Below are 23,982 nucleotides of genomic sequence, written 5' to 3'. Positions count from 1 at the left end.
AACAAACCAAGAAAGGCCCCACCTGGAGACAGGGAAGAAAGACAATGTCTCTCCCACATACACCTCCCATGCTGCGGACAAGCACTGGATTCTCATCACACAAGTTACAAAACACCTGAACCTCTTTGGGGCTGGGGAATCCCAGGGTGGGTAAGGGCTTGCAGTTATTTAATGCTAGGTCCCGCCAGATTTTAGAAGGCCCAGGACATCAATCATTTTCTCCTCTCTTCTTACCCCCAAGAAAACCCCTTAATTAAGGGTTACTGCTGGGAGAAGCCAAGGGCTAAGAGGATCTTTCGGTGGTCCCTGAAAGGCTCGAAGGGCGAATACCGCGGTGGGAAGGTTCTAGGCTGGGGCTGTCGTCCCTACCCCAGGAGAGGAGCAGGCTGGGGGGGAGGATCGCTTTGCGGGGATGGGGATGGGGATGGGAATGCAGACGGGGAAGGGGGACGGACCAGGTCAGGGATCCTGGCAGGGGCGGGATGCACGCGCCGGGCCGGAGAAGGGGCCCGTCAGTCTGTCTGTCCTACCTGGGGAGTAGAGCTGGGCCAGTTCGCGGGCTCCTGCGTGCTGCGCTCCCCAGCGCCGGCCCCCGCCGTCCGCTGCCGCCGCCGCTTCCTCCCCCTCGGGGCAGCGTCCCGGCTCCGAACGCTCGTCGGGCCCCGGACACCCGCGCTCCCCGCCTTCCTCCTCCCCGCCGCCCGCGGCGCTCGCCATGGCCCCGGTCCTGGCCTCGCCCCCGCGCCCCCTCCCCGGCTCTCTAGCGCCGCAGCAGCTCCGGCCCGCAGAACTGCATGGAGCGATCGCGTGTCCCGATGAACTGGCTGGGGCCGAAGCGGCGGCGGCGCCGCGACTGGGCCTCGCCCGGACCCCTGCGCGTCACAGCCAATCAGCGCCCGCTCCAGGGGCGGTCCTAGCCAATGGCGAGAGAACTTGGGGCGCGATAGGCAGCCTGGCCAATCCGACGCGTTCGGGTGAGGGAGGGAGGAGGGACACATCTGGGGGCCGCCCAGAGGCACATCTGGTACATTCTCCGCCCCCCGCCCCCCCACCCCTGGCTAAGTAAGCTCCCCCAGACTTCAGTCCTGTAGTCTCTCTAGTGGGTCTCAATTTTGGGGTCCCCAATGTGGACAGCGGCCTTGTTAGAGGGAGAAGCAACAGTAATCCCAGAGTTGTAGAATTGCTATGACGACTAGCTTTCCAGTCAGAGGAGATGTGGATTGGAATGCTGACTGCCACATGCAGCAGTGGCCTTGGGCAACAGTTTCCCCACACATATCGTGCAGGGGTTGGATTAGATGATCTGAAGATAAATCCTACGAATGTAAGAGCTGGATGTCCTTGATCAGCAGCTAGGGCTACTCTTGCTGTTCAGTCCTGTCCCACTCTTTATGACCCAGTGAACCATAGCCATTTCCTCTTCCAGTGGATTAAGGGAAACCGAGGTTAAGTGACTTGCCCAGGGTGATATATCGAGTGAATGTGTGTGGCTGGATTGATTCCAGGCCCGGTACTCTATCCACCGAGCCACCTAGCTGCTCCAACCACCTATTTTCCAGTCTGAGTCTCTAGAGGGTCAATTTCCTGCTCTTCCTCTGGGCTTAAAGTGGGGCAGGTCATTGTTTGATTTGATTTCTAGTCCATGCATATTATCAAACACTTTCTAAGATAGAAGAGAATTTAGAGACCATCTGTTATCGCCCCAAACCCTAATTCTTTTCCCACAGTCCACATAGGGTATCACATCCTGACCTTCCAGTGCTCTCCCTAAAGGGAAAGAAAAATTTTAATCTCTGAAACTTTTTAAAAATTCTTTTCTCTTAAAGACCAGTGTCAATCCCAAATCACTCTGGCTCTCACTAACTAGCCAATAATAGCTCCCAGGCCAAGCCCTATTTGGTTGTGGTTTGGGACCTGATTGGCTTAGAATGAATGTAAATATCAATTATTTCTATTTTGGCCAGACCCTCCCAGATCTATTTTTTTTTAAGAGGCCATTCTTTGCTTCACACCTTATTATACCTTAATCCCTTGAATAGGCTTTACCTGGATCAAACTGAGACCTGTTAAGGACCTTAGCTTGAAAAGACCAAGGCCTCCCACTGCATTCTGGGCCATCTCCTGTCATCCTGATCTATATCTGGTCACTGGACCCAGAAGGCTCCAGAGGTAAAAGTGAGGCTATTCTCTCTGTCCTAAAATAGCCTCAAACCCCACCTCCATTTACACCTGTTCAGGCTGTCAACAAGCAAATGTATTAAGTGTTTACTCTGTGCCAGGCACCATGCTGAGGGTTAAGGATACAAAGAAAAGCTAAAACAGTCCCTGCCTTCAAGGAGTTCACATTCTAATGACGGAGACAACATATCAGCAACTAGGTTGATAATCTACAACACGTGTACAGAGTGGGAGGAACTACAAAGAGGGAAAAACTAGCACCTGTTGGGGGGTGGGGGAACTAGGAAAGGCCTGCAGAAGGTGGGATTTGAGCTGAGGCTTGGAAGCAGCCAGAGAAACGCTGAGGTGATAGTGTAGATAATTACAAGCATCGGGAACAGCAAGTGCAAAGTCAGGAAGATAGAATGTTAGTGAATATTGGCAATGTTAGAGAAACTGCAAGAAGACCAGTGTTTCTGGAATGCAGAGTTCATGGAGTCAAGAGTAACAAGACTGGAAGGGTAGGAAGGGGCCAAGACACGGCCTTTAAATGCCAAAGAGAGGTGTTTATATTTCATCCAGAAGAAAGAAGGAGCCATTGGAGCTCAATGAACCAGGGATAACATGATCAGACCTATACTGGCAGCTGAGTAGAGGATGAGTTGGAACAGAGAGATTTAAAGCAGGAAGACCAGTTAGATGGCTACTGTAATAGTCTGGGTAAGAGGTGATGAGGGACTGAATAAGGGTGTAGCTATATGAGTGGAGAAAAGGGGAAGTATATGAGAGATTTTGTGAAAAGTAGAAACAAGACTTGGCCATGGATTGAATATGTAGAATATATGAGAATGATACCAAGGTTTTAAGTCTGGGTGACTGAGAGGATACTGGTGCCCTGGACATTAACAGGGAATAATAAGACAGTATAACAGGAAGGGGGGGAAGGTTTGGGGAGAAACATAATGAGCCTAGAGGACATCTAGTGGAGATGTAACAAGAGGCAGTTGGAGATGCTTGACTATAGCTCAGCAGAGAGACTATGGCTGGATATATGGACCTAGGAATCATCTGCATGGAGATGATCGTTGAACTCATGGGACTGATGAATTTGCCAACTGAGATAGTATAGAGGAAGAAGAGAACCGAAGACAGAGCCCTGGGAAACACTCATGATTATTGGGCATGACATGTATGAGGAAGCAACAAAGGAGACTGATAAGGAGCAGCTAGAGAGATTGGAAGAGAATCAAGAAAGACCAGTGTCACAAAAATGCAGAAAGTAAAGAATATCTAAGAGGAGAAGGTGATCAACAGTGGCACATGCTACTGAGAGGTCAAAAAAGATGAGGATTAGGGGCAGCTAGGTGGCTCAGTGGATAGAGCTCCAGCCTTGGAGTCAGGAGGACCTGAGTTCAAATCCGGCCAGAGACACTTGACACTAGTGGTGTGACCCTTGGCAAGTCACTTAACCTCAACAGCCTCACCAAAAAGCAAAAAACAAAACAAAACAAAAGAGATGAGAATTGAGAAAATTAAATTTGGCAATTAAAAGATTATAAAGATTATAAGAGATGGTAAATTTGGACAGGTCAGTTTCTGTTGAATGATGAGGTGGGAAGCCAAACTGCAGAGGGTTTAGAAGAGGGTAAGAGAAGAGGTGTTGGAAGCACCTAGTGTAGTTGGCTTTCTCAAGGAGTTTAGCCACAAAGGAGAAGAGCGATATGGGACAATGTCAAGCCGGGATGGTGTCTACCCATCTAAAGTCAAATACTAAAACCTTCCTTTTTTCCCCAGTTGGAAGTGAACTCTGCTGTCTTTCCCTATAGAGGGAGTGTGGCATGTGAGACTTGGACTCTGGAAGTACTAAGTTCAAATCCTGCCACTAATTATTCGTTACATAATGTTGGGCAAGTCACTTAACCTCATTAAATCTCAATTTCCTTATCTGTAAAATAAAGATGCTAGTCTACATTAGGAGTTCTTAACCTGGTATCTAAGAGTTACCTCAATAGATGGCAGTGGAATCTATGATAGGATAGACTTTCTATAGGAGGTTGAACTCGAATTGATCTTTGAAGAAAGCTAGCTAGTTTCTAAGAGGGTGGTGAGGGGAAGTGCTGCTTAATAAATATGGAATTGACTTCAGTTAGAAAGACAGGCTCAAAAATAATAGTGTTTGCACAGAGCAACAGCCCTGGAGTCAGGAGGACCTGAGTTCAAATCTGGCCTCTGACCAAAAACTTGACACTTACTAACTGTGTGACCCTGGGCAAGTCACTTAACCCTAATTGCCTAAAAAAAAGAAAGAAAGAAAGAAAGAAAGAAAGGAAAAAAAATAATAGCATTCGATGAACTGATGCAAAGTGAAGCAAACAGAACCAGGAGAACATTGTTCAGAGTAATTGCAATATTGTATGATTATCAATTGTGAATGACAGCTACTCTCAGCAATACAATGATCCCAGACAATTCCAAAGGACTCATTATGGAAAATGCTGTCCACCTCCAGAGAAAGAACTGATGAAGCCTGAATGCAGATCAAAGCATCCTATTTTCACTTTCTTTATTGTTTTTCCCATGGTTTTTTTTTTTGGTCTGTTTCCTCTTTCATAATATGACTAATATGGAAATATATTTTATATGATTGCACATATATAACCTATATCAAATTGTTTGCTATTTTAGGAAGAGGGAACAAGAGAGAGAGAGGGAAAAAATTTGGAACTCAAACATCTTTTAAAAAGGAATGTTTAAAATTGACTTTACACGTAATTGGAAAAAATTAAGTCCTATTTTAAAAATAGTATTCAGCCTAGAAGGACAAAGCTGAGAGGACACATGAAGTAGGTTTTAAATCAATTAATTAATAAGTTGGGGGGAAGATAATATATTTATTTTCCCTAACTTCTAACTTAAAGTTAGCATTTCCTTCAATCATATAAAAGCATTATTCTAAGAAGAGGCCCATAGGCTCACCAGAAGAGATCCACGACGCAAAACAAATCAAAAACCCCTGGTCTAGATGAGCTCTAAGTTTCTTTTTCATCTTTAAAGCTATGATCCCCTAATCTTAAAGAAGTTTACCTGTACCTCTTCTATGCATTTAAATTCCATATTGCATTAAAGTGATCTAAACCTACCTCATTCTCCCAGCTAGATTGTAAACAACTTGTGGGCAGTAATCACAGCGGTTTCTCTTTGTTCCAGCACTATGTGTACTAGGAACTTAGTCAAAGTTTGCTGAAGTGTAGTAAGTAGAATCTTCAACTAATCCTTTGCATAAGGACAAAGGGATTTTAGTTCCCGAAGAGACCTTATAAAAGGGAAAAGGACCCACATGTACAAAAATATTTGTAACAGTTCCTTTGGTGGTATCAAAGAATTGGAAACGGAGAGGATGCCTGTCGATTGGGGAATGGCTGAACAATTTGTGGTATAATACTATTTTGCTATAAGAAATGATGAGCAGGTGGATTTTAGAAAAACTTGGAAAGACTCACATGAACTAATGCTGAGTGAAGTGAGCAGAACCAGGAGAACATTGTACACAGTAACAGCCACATTGTGTGATGACCAACTTTGATTTAACTCTTCTCAGCAATACAATGATTTAAGATAATTCCAAAAGACTCATTGTGGAAAATGCTCTCTACATCCAGAGGAAGAACTATGGAGTCTGAGTGCAGATTGAAACATAATATTTTCTTTCTTTTTTTTCCCTTTCTCATGGTTTTTTTCCTTTGTTCTGATTCTTCTTCCATAACATGACTAATGTGGAAATATGTTTAATATGATTGTAGACGTATAGCCTATCAGATTGCTTGCCATCAGGGGAGGGGAGGGAGGGAGAAAAAAAATTTAGAACTCAAAGTCTTATAAAAGTGAATGTTGAAAACTATCTTTATGTGTAACTGGAAAAAATAAAATACTAGTAAGTGGGGAAAAAAAAGGAGTGCACTTGTAGAAGTGATGAAAAAAACCCTAGCAAATATTGCCCTGTCCTTGAGAAACTCATTGTAGAATGAGTTAGTCCTGGGGTGATGGTTCAGTTAAAGTCCCACCTTTGGCAAGAAACCTCTCTCAGAGACACAGGTGGGACTTTAACTGAGGCTTGAAGGAAACCAGAGAAGCAGGGGAAGAGATGAGGAGAGAGTGAATTCCAGGTATATGGGACAACCAGTAAAAAACACTTGCGTGGAGGGGGGGAAGTATGGAGTCAGAACCCCAATGAGGCTAGTGTTATTGCATAGCAGAGAATGTGAAGGAGAGTAAGGTAGAAGAAGCTTGGAATGCAAGCGCCAGGTTATGAAGGACTTTGAAAGCCACACAGAGGATTTTATATTTGATCCTGCAGGTGATAGGGTGCTTATAGAAGACAGATTGCTTAAATCTTTTGTAGTGGGAACTTGTAAATCAGTAAGTTTGTTTCTATTTCCACAGAACCATCACCCCAGGACTAACTCATTCTACAATGAGTTTCTCAAGGGCAGGGCAATGTTTGCTAGGGTTTTTTTTTTTTTTTTCATTGTAAGCTCACCTTATCCCTTGGCCCAGGGATCAAAACTTTACAGACATGGTACATTGTAGTTAAGAGCCATTAATGAACTGACTGCTTGACTCTCCTAAAAAAGACACAATGATATCTCTCACCTGTTTTGACAATGTGCTATTTGGGTGACCAAACTCAATGAAAGAGAAAAGTGCAGGTGGAAATTTTAATGAAAGGCTTTCAAATGACTTAGGGGGATAGGTGGCACAGTAGATAAAGTGCCCCAGAATCTGAATGGCTCGTCTTCCTGAGTTCAAATCTGGCCTCAGACACTTACTGTGTGACCCACGGCAAATCATTTAACCCTGCTTGCCTCAGTTTCCTCATCTGTATAATGAGCTGGAGAAGGAAATGGTAAACCACTCTGGTATCTTTACCAAGAAAACCCCAAAGAAGGTCATGGAAAGTTGGATACAACTGAAATGACTGAACAACAACAAAGGGGGATAGGAGGCATGTTCCTCATGAGGGAAGTAGCTTGGTACAATAAAAAGAACTCTGAATTTGGAATTAGAGATTCTGGGTTTGAATCTTTGTCCTAACACTTCTACCTTTCTGACCTTGGGCAAGTCACTTAACTTCCCTGGACCTCAATTTTCCCAATCTGTAAAATGAGAGGATTGCATTCTATGGCCTCTGAGGTACTATCCAGCTCTGAATCTAAGATCCTAGCTGAGGTATGCTTCATTGATGAAAATATTAACTCTTTATTCTGAAGTTCAAGCCCTTCTACTGCCTGCCTCCAAACTAGATTGATTTCATATCCCTTTCTTTCATGCATTCTATGTTCCAGACAAATTGGACTGCTCTCTGACCTTTCTGACACTGCCCTCTTCTGTCTCCCTTCATTTACATAGGTGATCCACGCCCCCCACCCCTGCCTAGAATGCATCATGGCATGGTATAAAGGACACTGGCTTATGGTCCAAGAGAGCTGAACTTCAATTCCAGTTCTGCTAATTACTGTTTGATCCTGGACAAGTCATTTAAACACTCCTCAGTTATGAAATAAGATGGTTGTATCTTTAAGGACCTTCTTCATTTGCAATCCCATAATCTTTCTGCCTCTCCATCCCTTAAAATCTTTCATGACCCAGTTTCAATGCCATCTCTTTTTTGAAGTCTTCTTTGAGCCCTTCCAGCTGGAGACCATCTTTTCCTAGAGTGCTGTCTCTCCCCCCACCCCAGGCTTTTCCTTTTCTCTTTGTACATCGCCCCCCCCATCACACTTACTCGTGTAAAATATTGTTTTCCCCCAGCATTAGATTGTATACTTCTTGAAGGCAGGGATGGTCTTGTGATCTTTACATCTTCAGTCTTGAACATATATCAATCAGTCAATAAACATTTATTAAGTACCTACTCTGTATCAGACACTTTAGGAAATTAGCTAGGCACTGGAGATACAAAATCAAAAATGATCAAGTCTCTGCCTTTAGGAGATTATGTTCTATCAGAGGAAACAACACAGACAGCTAAGGTTATATAAAATAAATACAAATCAAATACAAGGTATTGTCAGGGAAGGTGCTAGCAGGCAAGTGTATCAGGATAGACTTCCTGTAGGAGGTAGCGATTGAATGGAGCTTAGAATGAAGCTAGCTAGTTTTAAAGAGGCCAGATAGAGGAGAGTGTGCAGCTATTAATACATTTGTTGATTTGATCTGAGATAGGAAAAAGACAGACTAAACAGTAATGTTTGCTCTGCCTGGAAAGACAAAGCTTGGGGGAAGGTATGAATAGTGCTCTAATGAGCAGGTGGAGAGAACTGTTGGGACACTCATCTGGGCAAAGGTTGAGAAAAAGAGACTTTCCACCAATTGTACAAAGACTTTGACCCAGATATGGATGTTGAAAGTGATGCATCCAGGGAAGGAGATTGTGTATATTGCTACAGGGCAGGAGAGTTGGATGCAGAGCTAACTCCTTTCCTGCCCAAAGCTGATGCAGAGACTCCTATGGTACAGATTCAATCCAGAGAGTAGGAACATACTGATAGCAAACCCTACATGGTTGCTAGCCTTAGTGTAGATGAATAAGTCCATAATGATCCTGATGATCATCTAACACTAACTACTAGCTCAGCCATAGGAGCAGAAAGATCAGTCAGGAATGAAAGAACTAGTGCCAGGCCTGACTCATCTTCCCAAGTTCAAATCTGGCCTCAGACACTTACTAGCTGTGTGACCCAGGGCAAGTCATTTAACCCTGTTTGCTTCAGCTCCTCCTGTGTAAAATGAGCTAGAGTGGGAAATGACAAACCACTTCAGCATCTTTGTTTTTTTTTTTTTTTTTTTTTTTTTTGAGACAACTGGGGTTAAATGACTTGCCTGGGGTCACAAAGCTAGTAAGTGTCAAGTGTCTGATGCTGGATTTGAACTCAGGTCCTTCTGACTCCATGGCCAGTGCTCTATGCACCATGCCACCTAGCTGCCCCTCTAGTATCTTTGCCAAGAAAACCCCTAATGGGGTCATGAGGCGTCAGACATGACTGAGGCAGTGGAACAACAGTCTTAGTATACCAGTTACTAGACTAAGTTATGTTACAGGTAAATCTGAAGATACAGTTACACATGTATCTAAGCACCACTACTAGAGCCTGCCTATGTGAAACGTGCCTCGTGTGCAATATTTGACTACAGCTGTTTCTTATTTTGCTATTATGTTCATTTGACTAAGTTTTGTATTATGTTCATACTACAGCAATGTATTTTAATTGTTCTGTGTATATGCTAATACTTATGGTGAAGTTTTATTTTTATATATTGACCTATTGATAATGTTATTGTAGCAGCTAGATAACTTTGCTTTGTTGACTATGCCTGTTGCTTTTGATTGATTGCTCTGTACTACAGATGTGCATGTACTTTAGAAATAAACGTGTGCTATGCCCTTTATAGAATTAGGCATGTTGTAACTGTAGTATCCTCCCAGGTTATGTTCTCTATAATGCCTTGTCTTCTGCATGTCTGTTAATGTACGTATATTTTCTTTTACTTTGAATGGCGTCTTAGGACGTTGGTTACTCAAGATGTCAGGAAAGTCACTCTTTTTTTTTTCCAGGCATTTGGGGTTAAGTGACTTGCTCAGACTCACACAACTAGTAAGTATCAAGTGTTTGGTCTGAGGCCCGATTTGAACCCAGGTCCTTTTGACTTCAGGGCCAGTGCTCTAAGCATCAAGCCACCTAGCTGCCCCCCATATATATATATCAAGTGTTTGGTCTGAGGCCATATTTGAACTCAGGTCCTTCTGACTTCAGGGCCAGTGCTCTAAGCACCAAGCCACCTAGCTGCCCCCCATATCTATATATATATATATATATATATATATATTTTGCTTTTTTGGCAAGGCAATTGGCTTGCCTAGTGACTTGCCTAGGGTCACACAGCTAGTGTCAAGTGTCTGAGGCTGTATTTGAACTCAGGTCCTCCTGCCTCCAAGGCCAGAGCTCTATCCACTGCGCCACCTAGTTACCCCTGAGGAAAGTCACTCTTGTTTTTAAAGTGCTGATATATATGTTTGTACTGTATAGTTACAGGTTTCAAGCTTGTGCCAGCTGATCTTTGCTGGAAACTGCAAATAGTTTTGGCCCAGGGGAGGAATATAACCTTTAATTCAAAGGACCACTTGCCTGAGACTCTCTCATCAATGGTTGAAATTGATTACTCAATGGTTTACACCTGCATGAGGGGGCAAGGAAACTGGTGAGAGACAAGAGAGATCTTGTTTCTTCAGGTTCTGCTAGCTTCCAGCTTCAAGAGAGAAGATGCACACTCCAACCTCTTTTCAGGTCACTGAAAAGAGAGAAAGACTCTGGCAAGAAAGAAGAAGTGGCTGTCTCTATCATGTCTCTATCCCTAGCTTGCTACCCTAGAGACTTCAGGGAATTTCCACTTGGGGAGATCTGAGAAACTCTCTCTCTCTCTCTCTCTCTTTCTCTCTCTCTCTCTCTCCTGATTGAGTTATCTTTGTTCTAATGGGAGAGCTCATTCTCTATGTATTATCTGATATCTATGTTATGTATATATATACTTTGTATACTATGTATACTTTCCCTGATTTCTGCTTGCCATTAACTTGAATAAATAGGTTTATTTACAATTTGCTACGTGTACTCATTGTGGAACTGGCATCTGGTAGGAAGGGGGTCAAATCTTGCATAGAAAGCTTGGGCCTTCCTTTTCCATTATGGAACAACAATCAGAAGCTCTAGCTTGAACCTAAAAAACTACCTCCTCTAGACTAATAATACTTCAGGGAGTAGATAGAATGATTCTATCGTAGTACTGCATCTCTGAGGATAGCAGCATAGCCAGCTTCTGATCCCAACCTCCTGCTTCCCTCCTGCCGGGAATCAAAGTCTCCTTTGGAGAAGAGATGGGGGAGGATACTCTAGAGAGAGTTATTCTTGCCTCCATGAGAATCACATCTAGGCAGACCTATGTGAACATGCATAACTTACGTGGGCAAAACAATAGAGCGACTTGCACATACAAAGTAAATCCAAGGCAATTGGGGGATGGGGCATCTCAACAGCTGGAGAGATCAGGAAAGGCCTCATATAAAAGAAAGCACTTGATCACAGCTTTGAAGGAAGCTAGGAATTCTATGAGGTTAAGGTGAAGAGGGAATGCATTTCAGGTATGCAGGACTGCCTATGCAAAGCTTTAGTGAAAGGAGATGAAAAGTTGTGTTTGAAGCACAGCAAATAACCCAGTTTGGCTGGAATCTAGATTGGATGATGGAGAGTAATGTGGGATAAGCTAGAAGCCCAACAGAGGAGTTTGTATTTGATATTGGAGGCAATTGGGAGAGACTGGGACTTTTGATAAGGGGAGTAACATGGTCAGATCTGTGCTTTAGGGAGAACACTTCGGCAGTTGTACAGGGACAGCCAATAAGGATAACCTGGTGTACTTCGAAAACCTGGATCTAAGTGCCAACTCTGGCACTTACTAGTGTGATTTTTGGCATCATAAAAATGACTGAACAACAATGTTTAGATTTATCTTTGGGTATATCTTTTTTCCTTAATTATAATATTGTTCTGAAATCAACAAACACCAAATAAAAAGGGCATTTTCACATACAGAGTAGAACAGAAAAAGAGGATTGTATAGGGAACTGCAGATCTCTATTATGTATAAGTTGCTTGCCTTTTTAAGTATATAAGTTAGTCTTTAGCTTTCAAGGCAGTCCTGTTTATCTGCGATTCCTTCTGGTTTTCTTCCTGTTTTCTTTTGTGCATTAAAAAATATGCTGCAATAGCCCTCTTTTCTTTTCCTTTCTTTTCTTCTTATTTACCTCCCCCCACTTTTTTTTTTTTACCACCATACCTCTATCTCTCCTCACCCTCTCTACCTCTTCCCCCATGGAAAAGAAAACAAGAAAAACTAAGCCCATGTAACAATTATGCATAGTCAAGTAATTATTAGCTGTGTGAGAAAATGCATGTCTCATCTTGAGGCCATCATTTTTCTGTCAAGATAGTAAGTATGCTTCATCACTGATCCTATGGAGTCATGACTGGTCATTGCATTCATCAAAGTTCTCAAGTCTTTCAAAGTTGTTACTCTTTATAAAGTAGACACAGTATTAATTTCTCTCTAGTTCTGCTCACTTTACTCAGCATCAGTTCGTACAAGTCTTCTGAGATTTCTCTCAAGCTTTCCCTTTTGTTATTTGTTATGGCACAATATTCCATTGCATTCATTTACCATAATTTGTTTAGCCATTGGCAGTGGTGGGGGAGGGAGGGAAGAGAATTTTTTTTTTCTGTTCTCCCATTCTTCCTCTCTCACTCTTTACCTCTGGACTAGTCAGAGGGATGACCCAGGGAAGGGTCCTCCCATCTCCCTAGACAAAAGTGATACCTTCTCTCCTGGAGCCTGGCTACACTTCCAAAGTACATGGTTGCTGCTCTTTTCCCAGCTTCCCTGGGTGACGTTTAACTTGGCCACTGCACCACCTGGTGGCAATTTTGGGACATTACCACAGCTGCCTGCGGTTCTTAAGCCTTTATCTAGTCTTGAGTGGCTCTGTTGTCAAGGGGGCTGAGCTGTGCAGAGGGTGTGTGCAGGCTGGATTCTATCACATGCTAGTCTTCCAGAAGCATTTCAGAGGTGATGGCTTCAACACAGGTGATCTGGGCCTTGGGGGTGCAAGGAGGTGGGAAAGAGAGGCAAAGTGATCCAGTAGAACAAGCTTTGCCTTCTAGGGTCAGAGGACCTGGATTCAGTCCTGTTTCTGACATTTATTACCACTGACATCACGAATGACTTACAAAAAATCAGAGCTGTCCCCAAGTGGAGTGGGCTAGGTTGACAAGTGATCCCCCTTCTCTCCTCAATTTGGAAGTCTTCCAGCAGAGGCTTTACAACCTTTTGGTTGGAAATGTCAGAGTAGGGATTCCTTCTGTGTATGGATTGGACTACCTTGGTTGTTGAGGTCCCTTCCAACTCTCAGATTTTGTGATTCTGTGACTAACTGGTCTCCAGGTCCTTTCTGACTCTAGATCTATTTATTATATTAGAACATTGTCTGGGAATCTCAGTCTGTTTGTTGTTCAGTTATTTTCAGATGTGTCCAACTCTTTGTGATCCCATTTGGGGTTTGGCAAAGATACTGGAGTGGTTTGCCATTTCCTTCCCCAGCTCACTTTACAGATGAAGAAACTCAGGCAAACAGGGTTAAGTGACTTGCCCAGGGTCACACAGCTAGTAAGTGTCTGAGGCCAGGAAGATGAGTCTTTCTGACTTCAGGCCTTCTCTCTATCCACTGTGCCACCTAGCTGCCCCTAAAGTACTTTCTTCACAACTCAGGGAGTCAGTTAGTGGAAGTATTATGACTCCCATAGTATACTGAGATTCAGAGAGCTGAAGTCATACACCCAGAGTCACACAGCTAAGTGGATAAGCTGGGACCTAAACCCAGTTCTCTTGATTTCAGGTCCACTGCTCTTTCTGCCACCCCACTGCCTCTGGATGAGATAAAATGCAATGATAATAGCAATGACTCACATGTATATAATACTTTAAAGTTTACAAATCAATTCCCTAACAACAGCCCCTGGGAGATGTTATTGCCAGCATTATTTGTTGTGTTAAGTTGTTTTAGTCATGTTTGACTCTTCACGATCCTGTTTGGGCCCCAAATCTCAACTTACCCGGCCCTTATTCACAGACCAGACTATAAGAGGTAGACGGGAACTTGAGGTGACAGTGTGGGAAGGTGAAAAGAAGTTTGGCTTTGGCATCAGGGAACTTGGTAATTTCCTATTTACTAGAGGTTTTCTAAAGGGCAGCTAGGTGGCGCCATAGTGCATAGAGTGCCAGGTCTGAAGTTAGGAAGACTCATCTCCCTGAGTTCAAAGCTGGCTTCAGACACTTAACAGCTGTGTGATGCTTGGCAAGTCACTTAGTCCTCTTTGCCTCAGTTTCCTCATCTGTAAAAGGAGCAGGAGAAAGAAATGGCAAACCACTCCAGTATCTTTGCTAAGAAAACCCCAAATGGGGTCACAAAGAGTCAGATATGACTGAAAACGTCTCAACAAGAGGGTTTCTAAGGTTTCTACTACCTCTAAAATTGTCTGCTTATATGAGATAACATGGTTCCACTCCTCCTCTCTGCCTGTAGCAGCACCCTTCTTGCCATTAGTGTACAGAAGAAGAAAGCAAACTCCAGAAAACAAAAGTGACTTGCCTAAGGTCATAACAATTGGTAACTGATAGATCTAGAGTCCTAGATTCCCCATCCCCACCTCCACCATATTCTTTGACAGTCTCCGGCTCTTTTTAGTATAGGACACTATGAAAGAGAAGGCTGTATGGGCTGTATGGGCTAACTCTCACAGTAGACAATAGGTTGATGAGGTCACCGCAGGTCCAGGGTCTAATCTTCAGTGATTTAAGCTCAGGAGTTTAATTTTATTAATCCATCTGGAGGCAACCAGGCCTTGGGAAAGTGATTGATTCATATTTACTAAATTCACAAAGCACAGACTAACCAAAATACTGATTTATTCATTAATAAAGAGAAATATAGTTACCAAGGAGCCCTGAATGTTTGTGTCCCCTGAACACAAGCTTTTAGGGACCTTGGGACACAGAATGGTGACCTAGAAAGGAACTCAAAACACAGAATTCCCAGAACTGGAAAGAGGTCTAGGAACATAGAGCATAAAATGTTCCATGAAACTTTCCTTTGATAAAAGTGATCTCTCTGGCCTCAAAATTGCCCTGATCTTTTTGGCTGGATCTTTCTTTTCCCCAACATACTCTTATCTTATATCATTACTTACTTGTAAAAATGTTGTGTCCTCTCTTAGTAATAATAGCTCACACTTATTTAGTACTTAAGTTTTGCAAAATGCTTTACATTATCTCATTTGATCCTTAGAACAACCCTGTGAGGTGAATGATATTATTATCATTCCTTTTTTATAGATGAAAAAATTGAGGCTCATCGAGGTTGAGGGCTGCACAGCTTATAAATATCTGAGGCAGAATTTGAATCCAGGTCTTTCAGACTCTGAGTCCGGTGCTTTATTCATATCCTACTGCCTCATCTATGAGTAAATTCTTCAAGGGTGGGGACTGCTATATTTCTTCTTTTAATCCCCAGCACAGAGCCCATCCAGTAGGCACTTAATAAATGTTAGTTAAAATGAATGTCAGAGCTGATAAAAACCTGTCTGACTGCTCCTTCTCTTCTCCTTTGCCGGATCCTTATCCAGGTCATGCCCACCAAGCATGAATATCCTCCAGGGCTCTTTTCTGGGCCCTCTTCTATTCTCCTTCTATACTATTTCATTTAGTGATCTTGCCAGTTCCTATGGATTCAATTATAATCTTTATGCTGATGATTCTCAAATCTATTTAAGCAGTCCTAAGCTCCCTGCTAACGTCCAATCCTGCATTTCCAACTGCCTTTCAGACATCTTGAATGGATATTCTGCAGACATTTAAAACTCACCATGTGCAAAACTGAATTCATTATCTTTTCCCCCCAAAATCTTCCCTTCTTCCTAACTTCCCTATTGCTACTGAGGGAACTGTCATCCTCCCAATCATTCAGGCTCAAAATCTAGATGTTACCTTCTTCTCCTCACTCTCTCTTATCCTTCCATATCCAATCGGTGGTCAACATGACATCTCTCCTACATGCCCCCTTCTCTCCTCTGACACTATGACCAGTCTGGGACAGGCCCTCATCAATTCCCAGCTGAACCATTACTCTAGCCTTCTGGTTGGTCTCCCTGCCTCATCTCTCTCCCCTCTAGTCCACCCTCCACTCAGCTGTCAGACTGATCTTCCTAAAGCACAAATATCACCCCTTATTTAATAAACTCCAATGGCTCTCTCTTACCTCCAGGATCAAATATAAAATTCTCTGTTTGGCTTTTTAAAGCCTTTCATGATCTAGACCAGGAGTGAGGAACTTCTAATTAAAGGGATTTGTTCTGTGAAGCTTGGATTTAGTCAAAGGGCTGCCCTTGAGGACCTAGAGAGCTGCATGTGGCCTCGAGGCCGCAGGTTCCCCACCCCGATCCAGACCCTTCTTTTTCAGTCTTCTTACATCTTTTTCCCCTCCCATGTACTCTGGGATCTAGTAATTCTGGCCTCCTTGCTGTTCCTCAAAAGCCACACCCTCCTGACTTGAAGGGTTTTCATTCTGTGCTCCCCATGCCTGGAATGCTCTCGCTATTCCTCTCTCCCTCCTGGCTTCCCCGGCTTCCTTCAGTTCTCAGTTAAAGTCCCACCTTCTGCAAGAAGCCTCTCCGAGTCCTCCTTAATCTTTGTGACCTCCCTCTGGTGTTGTCTCCAATTCATTCTGTATATAGCTTGTTTGTACATAGTTGTTTGTACATTGTCTTCCATATTAGACTGTAAGCTCCTTGACAGCAGGAACTATTTTTGGTTTTGCCTTTCTTTGTATCCCAGAGAACCTACTGTGCCTGGCACATACTAGGTGCTTAAAAATGCTAGCTGATTGACTTGGATGACTAACTGATGCAGAACACAAAATGTCAGTCTGGGGTCCCTCTCAGCACTGACATTCTATGTTCTGAAATCCCTCCCAACCCTGACATTCTCAGAACATTCTCAGAACTTAGAATGTCAGTGACAGGAGGGACCTCAGAACACATGGATTTTACAGCCCCTAAGTCCAAGCTCTTCTTTTTTTGGATGCTACACTGCACCCTTCAGCTCAATCCTCACCTTAGGGGCTACTCCCTCTACTGGCAGATAATGGTAGGGACTAACAAGGTTGTGTTTCAGGCTGAAATTTGTACCTGTCATTCAGACGTTTCAGTTGTGTCAGACTCTTTGTGACCTCATTTGGGGTTTTCTTTGCAAAAATACTCTCCAGTTCATTTTACAGATGAGGAAACTGAGGCAAACAGGGTTAAGTGACTTCCCAAGGTCACACATCTAGTAAGTGTCTGAAGCCGGAACTCACAAAAAGGAGTCTTCCTGACTCCAGGCCTGGCACTCTATCCATTGCACCACCTAGCTGCCTTGCTTCTGGGCTAACTTTCATTCGAATCCATTCACTTAACTAATCCAGAGCTATTTTCAGTCCTTGATAGAGCAGAGTTCTGATAAGCCAACCCTGGGTCGGCGGCAGCCGCCTCAGGCCCCTGGGGCAGGACACACAGAACCATTCTCTATAGGGAAGATGGACTAGATCATCACATACTGCAGAGATGGAGCTCCTCAGGGCACTGAATCCTCAAGGCATGTGCTTCATCAAACACTCCGAGGCTCCAGGAGTCTTCATAGTAGTCTAATCTAGAGCCCTCCAGGGACAATGGACAGGGACAATGGTTTATTTTATTTATTAATTTTTTTTAAGGCAATTGGGGTTAAGTGACTTGCCCAGGGTCACACAGCTAGTGTCAAGTGTTTGGTCTGAGGCCACATTTGAACTCAGTTCCTCCTGACTTCTGTGCCAGTGCTCTATCTACTGTGCCACCTAGCTACCGGGATAATGGTTTATCTTTGAGAGGCAATGTGGTGTTGGGGAGATGATGCAGGATTTGAAGTCAGAGGAGCTGAGTTTGAAACATAGCTCTCTCACCTGTGTGAAACTGGGCAAGTTATTTAACTTCTCTAGGCCTCAGTTTTCTTATCTGTAAAATGGGTCAGATCTCTTATCTGGTCAAAACAGATATTATCTTTGATTATCTCTATGATCGCATGAACCAGAGTACAGCTTCAAAGCTGATTTGTAATTAGCTCTGTGTTTTGGACAGACTCACTGCTCTTCTTATACAGCCTTAAGTAACAAAATCTTTGTCACTGTATAATAGGGACAATTTATCTTTTCAGAGCAGATGTTCAAATCCTGGGGTGGGAGTGGTAGAAGGAAGGGCCGGGTTTCAGGCGGGTCAGCACCCTGGCCAGCAGTCTCTGGAGTTAGGGCCAGTAGGTTGTTCCAGCACCAAGGCTAACTGTTAGACTACAGGTGTTCTACTCCATTCCCACCTCCCACAGTCACCTTGAGAAGACATTGTCATAACAAATTAATCTTGATCAAGTCATCACTAATTTTGCATGTTTATACTTTCAATGGGGTTGAATTAGCGTTCACACATTGGATTCACACTTTTGTACTTGGCTAATAGAATCACAATATCTTACAGAATCACAGAAGAGGCCTGGCATTAGGAATTTGGATTTAAATCCTGGCTCCAGCTATGTAAACTCGTACATGTCATTCAACCCCTCAATTTCAGTTTTCTCATCTGTAAAACGAGGTCACTACTTACTTTCCTTCTCTCTTGTAAGGAAAGGGCTTTGTCAACCTTTAAGCACTGTAGAAATGTAATATGCCTTTAGGTAGATCTATGATATCATCCCTATGGGCATTCCCTACAGAGCAAGGTGCAGTCCATTCATCCTTTTTTTTTTTCATTCATTCATTCTGTTTCTGTGTGAGATCCTTAGCCTTCCACTGAAGTTCAGCCCTCCACACTAAACCCTTTTTCTGGATCCATGATTATTTTGTGTATATCATCTGTTATCCTTTACTCTCACTATATGAGTAGCCCACCTCATTTTCTCAGTCATACATATCCTTGATAATAACTTTTTTTATATCACTTCTGGAGGTATAAGTCAATTTTACCTCCATAATAGTGTTCCATGACTGGCAGCCATATAGCAGCGTGAGTTATTATAGAATCACCTCCACATAGTTACCAAAATAAATTTCCCAAGGCATAGGCCTGAATCCCCTGCTTAAAAACCCTTACTGGGAAATAAGAAATACAGGAAATGGGGTACAGAAATCTATCCTGCCCTACAGGAAAATAGAAGGGGAAGGAGATAAGAGAAGGGGGGGAGAGATAGAAGGGAAGGCAGACTAGGGGAAGTGGTATTCAGAATGCATACCATCTTGGGGTGGGGGGAGGGGCGAGATGGGGTGAAAATTTGGAACTCAAAATCTTATGGAAGTAAATGTTGAAAACTAAAAATAAATAAATTTTTTAATAAAAATAAAATAAAATGAAAAAACCCTTAGTGGGGTTCCCCATTGCCTCTAAGATAAAAGTACAAAGTGCATGGTCTGGCCTTCAACCCCCAGCCCCCACAATCTGGTTCTATCTTTCTAGCCTTATTTCAGATCACTCATTTTCAAACATTCTATACAAATGAAAGTAAACTACTAGCTTTTCTCAAACTCAGTATTCCATTTTCTACTACTGCACATTTGTGTAAGTCATCCCTTTTGCCTTGAATGCACTGCCTTTTTATTTTTATTTTTTGGGTCACTTTCAGTTTTACTAGAAAGGAATGAGAATATGAATGTATATGTAGAGACTATGTCAAATTGCATGCTGCCTTGGGGTGGGGAAAGGGGAGGGATGGGGAGAAAATTTGGAACTTAAAATCTTAAGGAAGTGAATGTCAAAAATAAAAACAAATTGATTAATTAAAAAAGAAAGGACTGAACAAGTGATGTGGAAGAGTGGGTAGAGCTTTGGACCTGGAGTCAGGAAGACCTGAGATCAAATCTGGTCTCAGATTCTTATTATTCTTTTTTTTTTTTGCATTCATATTATAATCTTCAGAAATGTTTTTGAAACATATAAGAAATAACATTTTCCACAACTGAATTATGTGAAGCTTTCAGGAGAAAATACAGAAGTTCCCCTAAAAGCTAATACTTTCTCTACAACCTCTGGTAGATTGGTGAGAGTAAAAAATAATGAGAAGAATTGTCATTAGAGAAGTTAAACACAATAAACATTGTATTCTACAGTGAAGGTTATTCAGAACACTCCTGGTTATATGGTTGGACCCACACACATACAGACTCAGCTTCTGATGAGTGTTTTGAGAGTCATAAATAATAGTCTCGAGTTTTTTTCTTTACTTTTCATGAAGATTGTGTCTCTTCTACCCGTGGTACTACATATTCTTGCTTTTAAACAGCAGATCTTTTTTCCCCCCACAAGTTCTTTTTTTTTATTAATTTATTTTTAATAACGTGTGTGTGCGTGCGTGTGTGTGTGTGTGTGTGTGTGTGTGTGTATCATTCTACACCATAAATCCTTCATTTGTCTTTAATGGATAGTAGGTTACATCATTGGTTCTCTAAATCATTATGTCATTATATTGATCATCCTTCTTATAGCTTTCAAAGATGTTTGTTTTTATAAAGTTGTTGTCCTGGTACAAATTGTTCTCTGCTTCTGCACATTTCATTCTTCATTACTGTCCTCAAATTTTTTCATTTTTATAATATTAATTTTATAGTATAAACTGTTCTGGTCCTGCTTACTTCACTCTCATATAAGTCTTTTCACGTCTTTTTGAAATAATCCATTTCCTCATTTCTTACAGTAAAATAGTACTCCATCACATTTATATATCACAACTTATTCTGACATTCACTTCTTCCTATCTACCTTTCATAATATTTATCTTCCTTCAAGGCTTGACCCCACCTACCCTATGAAACCTTTCCTGATCTTCCAGATTGCTAATGCTTTTTTCCTCTTAAAAATTACCTTTTTGTATCTCGTATGAATGATGCAGTCTTTAACAGTGCCCCCCTCACCCCTACCTCTCGCTCCAACATAAAAACAGTCCAGCCTCAGAAACTTACTAGCCGTGTGACCCTGGGCAAGTCACTTAGCCTTGTTTGCCTCCCTCCCCAAAAGAATTAGTGGTAATCTAATAATCAATAGATCAAGTATTTATTAAGTGCTTATCAAGTTCTGTGTTAAGAAAAGAAAAAGAGAAAACACTTCCTGCCCAGACTCTGCATTTTAATGACAGAGACAACATATACATATACATATACATATACATATACATATACATATACATATACATATACACATACATATACATATACAAGATACATACGAAGCAACCTTAGAGTGAAAAAACTAGGTTCTGGGACACAGTAAGAGGCTGGGAAAGGTCCTCAGAAGAAGACATGAGTTTTGAAGGGAGTCAGGGATTCTAACAGGGGGCAGAGAAGACGGAGAGCATTGGAAGTGAGGAGGAGTGCCAGTAGGACTTGGACCACCATGTGTGAGAAACAATAAATGAACCCATGATGGGACCAAGAAGAATGTGCAGAGGAGTCATGTGCAAGAAGACTAGAAGGCCAGAAAAGGGCTAGATTGTGAAGACCTTTAAATGACAAACAACAGAGTGTATATTTGATCTTAAAGGGAATAGGGAACTGTTGCGGATTATTGAGTAGGAGGAAGTGACATAGTCAATCTTTAGGAAAAGTACTGCGTGGAAGGTGAATTGGAGTAGGGAGAGATGAGAGGAAGGGAGGCCAAGTCAGAAGTGAGAGGCGATGAGGGCTTGAACTAAGGTGACGGTGGTATGAGCGAAGAGAAAGGGACAGACAGATGGGCTAGACGTTGCAGAGATAGAAAGGAGAGTCTCTCAGGCTTATGTTACTAGCTTCAGTCTTAGAGGGTGATAGGGGCAGCTAGGTAGTGCAAGGATAGAGTGCTGGTCCTGAAGTCAGGAAAACTCATTTTCCTGAACTCAACTTGGGCAAGTCACTTAACTCCATTTGCTTCAGTTTCCTCGTCTGTAAAATGAGCTGGAGAAGGAAATTCCAAGAAAGCTCCAAATGGGGTCATCAAGAATCAGACATGAATGGAACAACTGAACAATCATTTACAGAGAGATCCTTTCTGATCATGTACCCAAATTCTAGGAGTACATCCCTTTGGAGCCTTAAACCTCCAATATACTCCAAATGAGGAAACTGAGGCAAACAGAGATTAAATTACTTGTCCAAGATCACATAGCTACCAAGTATCTAAGGCCAAATTTGAACTCAGATTTTCCTGACTCCAGGTCCAGTGTTCTATCTACTGTACCATCTAGCATTTGTCAAATTTCCATAAACTGAATAATCTTTCCAGTGCTCAGGAACATGGTGGCTTATTCATTTGAAAGCATTATGGGCAATGACTCTTTCTGTAAAATGAAGAATCCCTATCTCCTCTCTAAAGGTGGATTTTCATATACTGGATTTGCGTAAAGAGAGTCTTAGTTATACCTCATTTATGCTCTCAGTGCACCAACTGCCTCCCTGGTTCTGGTTTCTCCCAGGAAGGAGTTGAATTGGTGAAGACGGTCAGAACTAGGGGTGGGGAACCTGTGGCCTCAAGGCCAGTGAGAGGAGATCACACGGTACGGGGGAAAGAGTTCTGAATCTGGAAAGACCTGGGTTCAAATCCTTGCTCTGCCACTTACTGTCTGTGTAACTTTGGGCAAGCTGCACTTACTCCAGGTTTCAGTTTCCTTTCCTCCTTCACTTCATAGAAAGTCAGTCACAACTAGCCCTTACTTGGACTAGGGAATTCTGGGATTTACAGTCTGCAGTTTTATAAATCAGGTCATTGTACTGTAGAATGTTTGAAACTCGAAGAGACCATAAAGATTATCTAGTAAAACCTGTTCATTTGGCATTGGTGAAATCAGGCCTAGAGAGTGCATGATGGCTTTCCCAAAGTCACCTGGTATTAATTTTTCCTCCTGGGGGTACACAGAGGGAAAGAAGTGGGTGGGTGGGTGGGTGAAGGGGAGAAAGGCCTTCCAGCAATGTACCATACTAGCTATGTGTTTGTCCAACTGCACCTCCACCTCCACCCATATTTTATATAAGCACATGTTGTTCATCTTCCATTTTCTTTTTTTTTCCCATCCTTCATTTTTGAAGAGGATCAACGACATCACGGAGTGAGGTCTTGACTTGCTTGTGAATAGGATTTAAGTGAGTTTCCCAGAGTTCTCAGCCTCACTCTCTCTTCTAGAGTCACTGAAGTATAGTGGCAAGACAAAAGTCAGGGCAACTGGCGATGGCCCAGGATGCAGTGGATGACCTTGGCATCTCTGATGTCTGATTAGACTCTCCTGCTTCAGCCACCTTCATGGCCCTTCAAACAACTTGTTCCCATTCTCCCATACTGCTGGAGGAAATCTTCACATGCTTGGGGTAGAATTCCCCCTAGTTCACCGATGGGTTTGAGGCCCATTGGTTACTCTCAACCTGGTTTAGCCTGTTTGCTGAGATGGTTTTACCAGGGTGTGACCACTGTACATGTTCCAGTTTCTTGTAGCCATAGGTGAGAGTTGGGTGAAAGGTAGACAGCAAAGATGGATGAGCAGCTCTGAAAAGTGCTAGGCAAGCCCTCACACTAGAAGTGCTAGTCCTCCCTGAACACCCCATACTCACATACACATACAATTACATATATATATATATATATATTCATATATAACCTGTCTGTCAACTGTTTGCCCAGGATGGGCTTCACCTTGAGGGCTTCATTCAGTAATTTTATTCTTATGTCCCAACTCAGGGCTTCCCCTGGGAATATCAGAATTTTGCTTGTGTAGCTCCCCTACAAGTACTCAGGTTTATAAGGCATCAGGCACACCATAAATTTTGTTTAATTCAATAAAAATACAGCACAAACTCATACCAGAGGCCCTGGACAGTTAGGCAACTCTCCTCTCTTTCTCTGGAGGGCATCAAGCTATCCTCTCTGGTGGGTTCCACCCTCCCTCTGAATCTATACAATCCGCATGATTCAGGAGGGAAAAGACCCAAGTTGTTCCTTTGTGCAGAAGCTTATTTCTCTGCTGTGTTAACCCTTCTTTTTCTTTGGGGTCTTGAAGATGAGGCAGCCTGTAGGCCTATTTCTAGGTCCAAATTATGGCTAAGTATCTCCATCTCTTCTTCTTCTTCTTCTTCTTCTTCTTCTTCTTCTTCTTCTT

At 42.6% G+C, this 23,982-nt stretch overlaps 1 protein-coding gene across 1 annotated transcript in view; it reads right to left on the bottom strand.

Moving 5' to 3' along the window:
- The window catches only part of LOC114035135 (transmembrane protein 189-like), a 40,567-nt gene extending 39,850 nt beyond the window's left edge, over nucleotides 1-717 (bottom strand). Inside the window, exon 1 of the mRNA XM_027851128.1 lies at nucleotides 531-717. Coding sequence (XP_027706929.1) covers nucleotides 531-717 — 187 coding nt within the window. The remainder of the gene's footprint in view (nucleotides 1-530) is intronic.
- Between the last annotated feature and the right edge of the window lie 23,265 nt (nucleotides 718-23,982).

The sequence above is a fragment of the Vombatus ursinus genome, unplaced genomic scaffold (assembly GCF_900497805.2).
Source record: "Vombatus ursinus unplaced genomic scaffold, bare-nosed wombat genome assembly UNPS02000580.1, whole genome shotgun sequence".
NCBI lineage: Eukaryota > Metazoa > Chordata > Mammalia > Diprotodontia > Vombatidae > Vombatus > Vombatus ursinus.
Note: the sequence above shows the minus strand (reverse complement) of the source record. Positions and strands in the feature narration are given on the sequence as shown.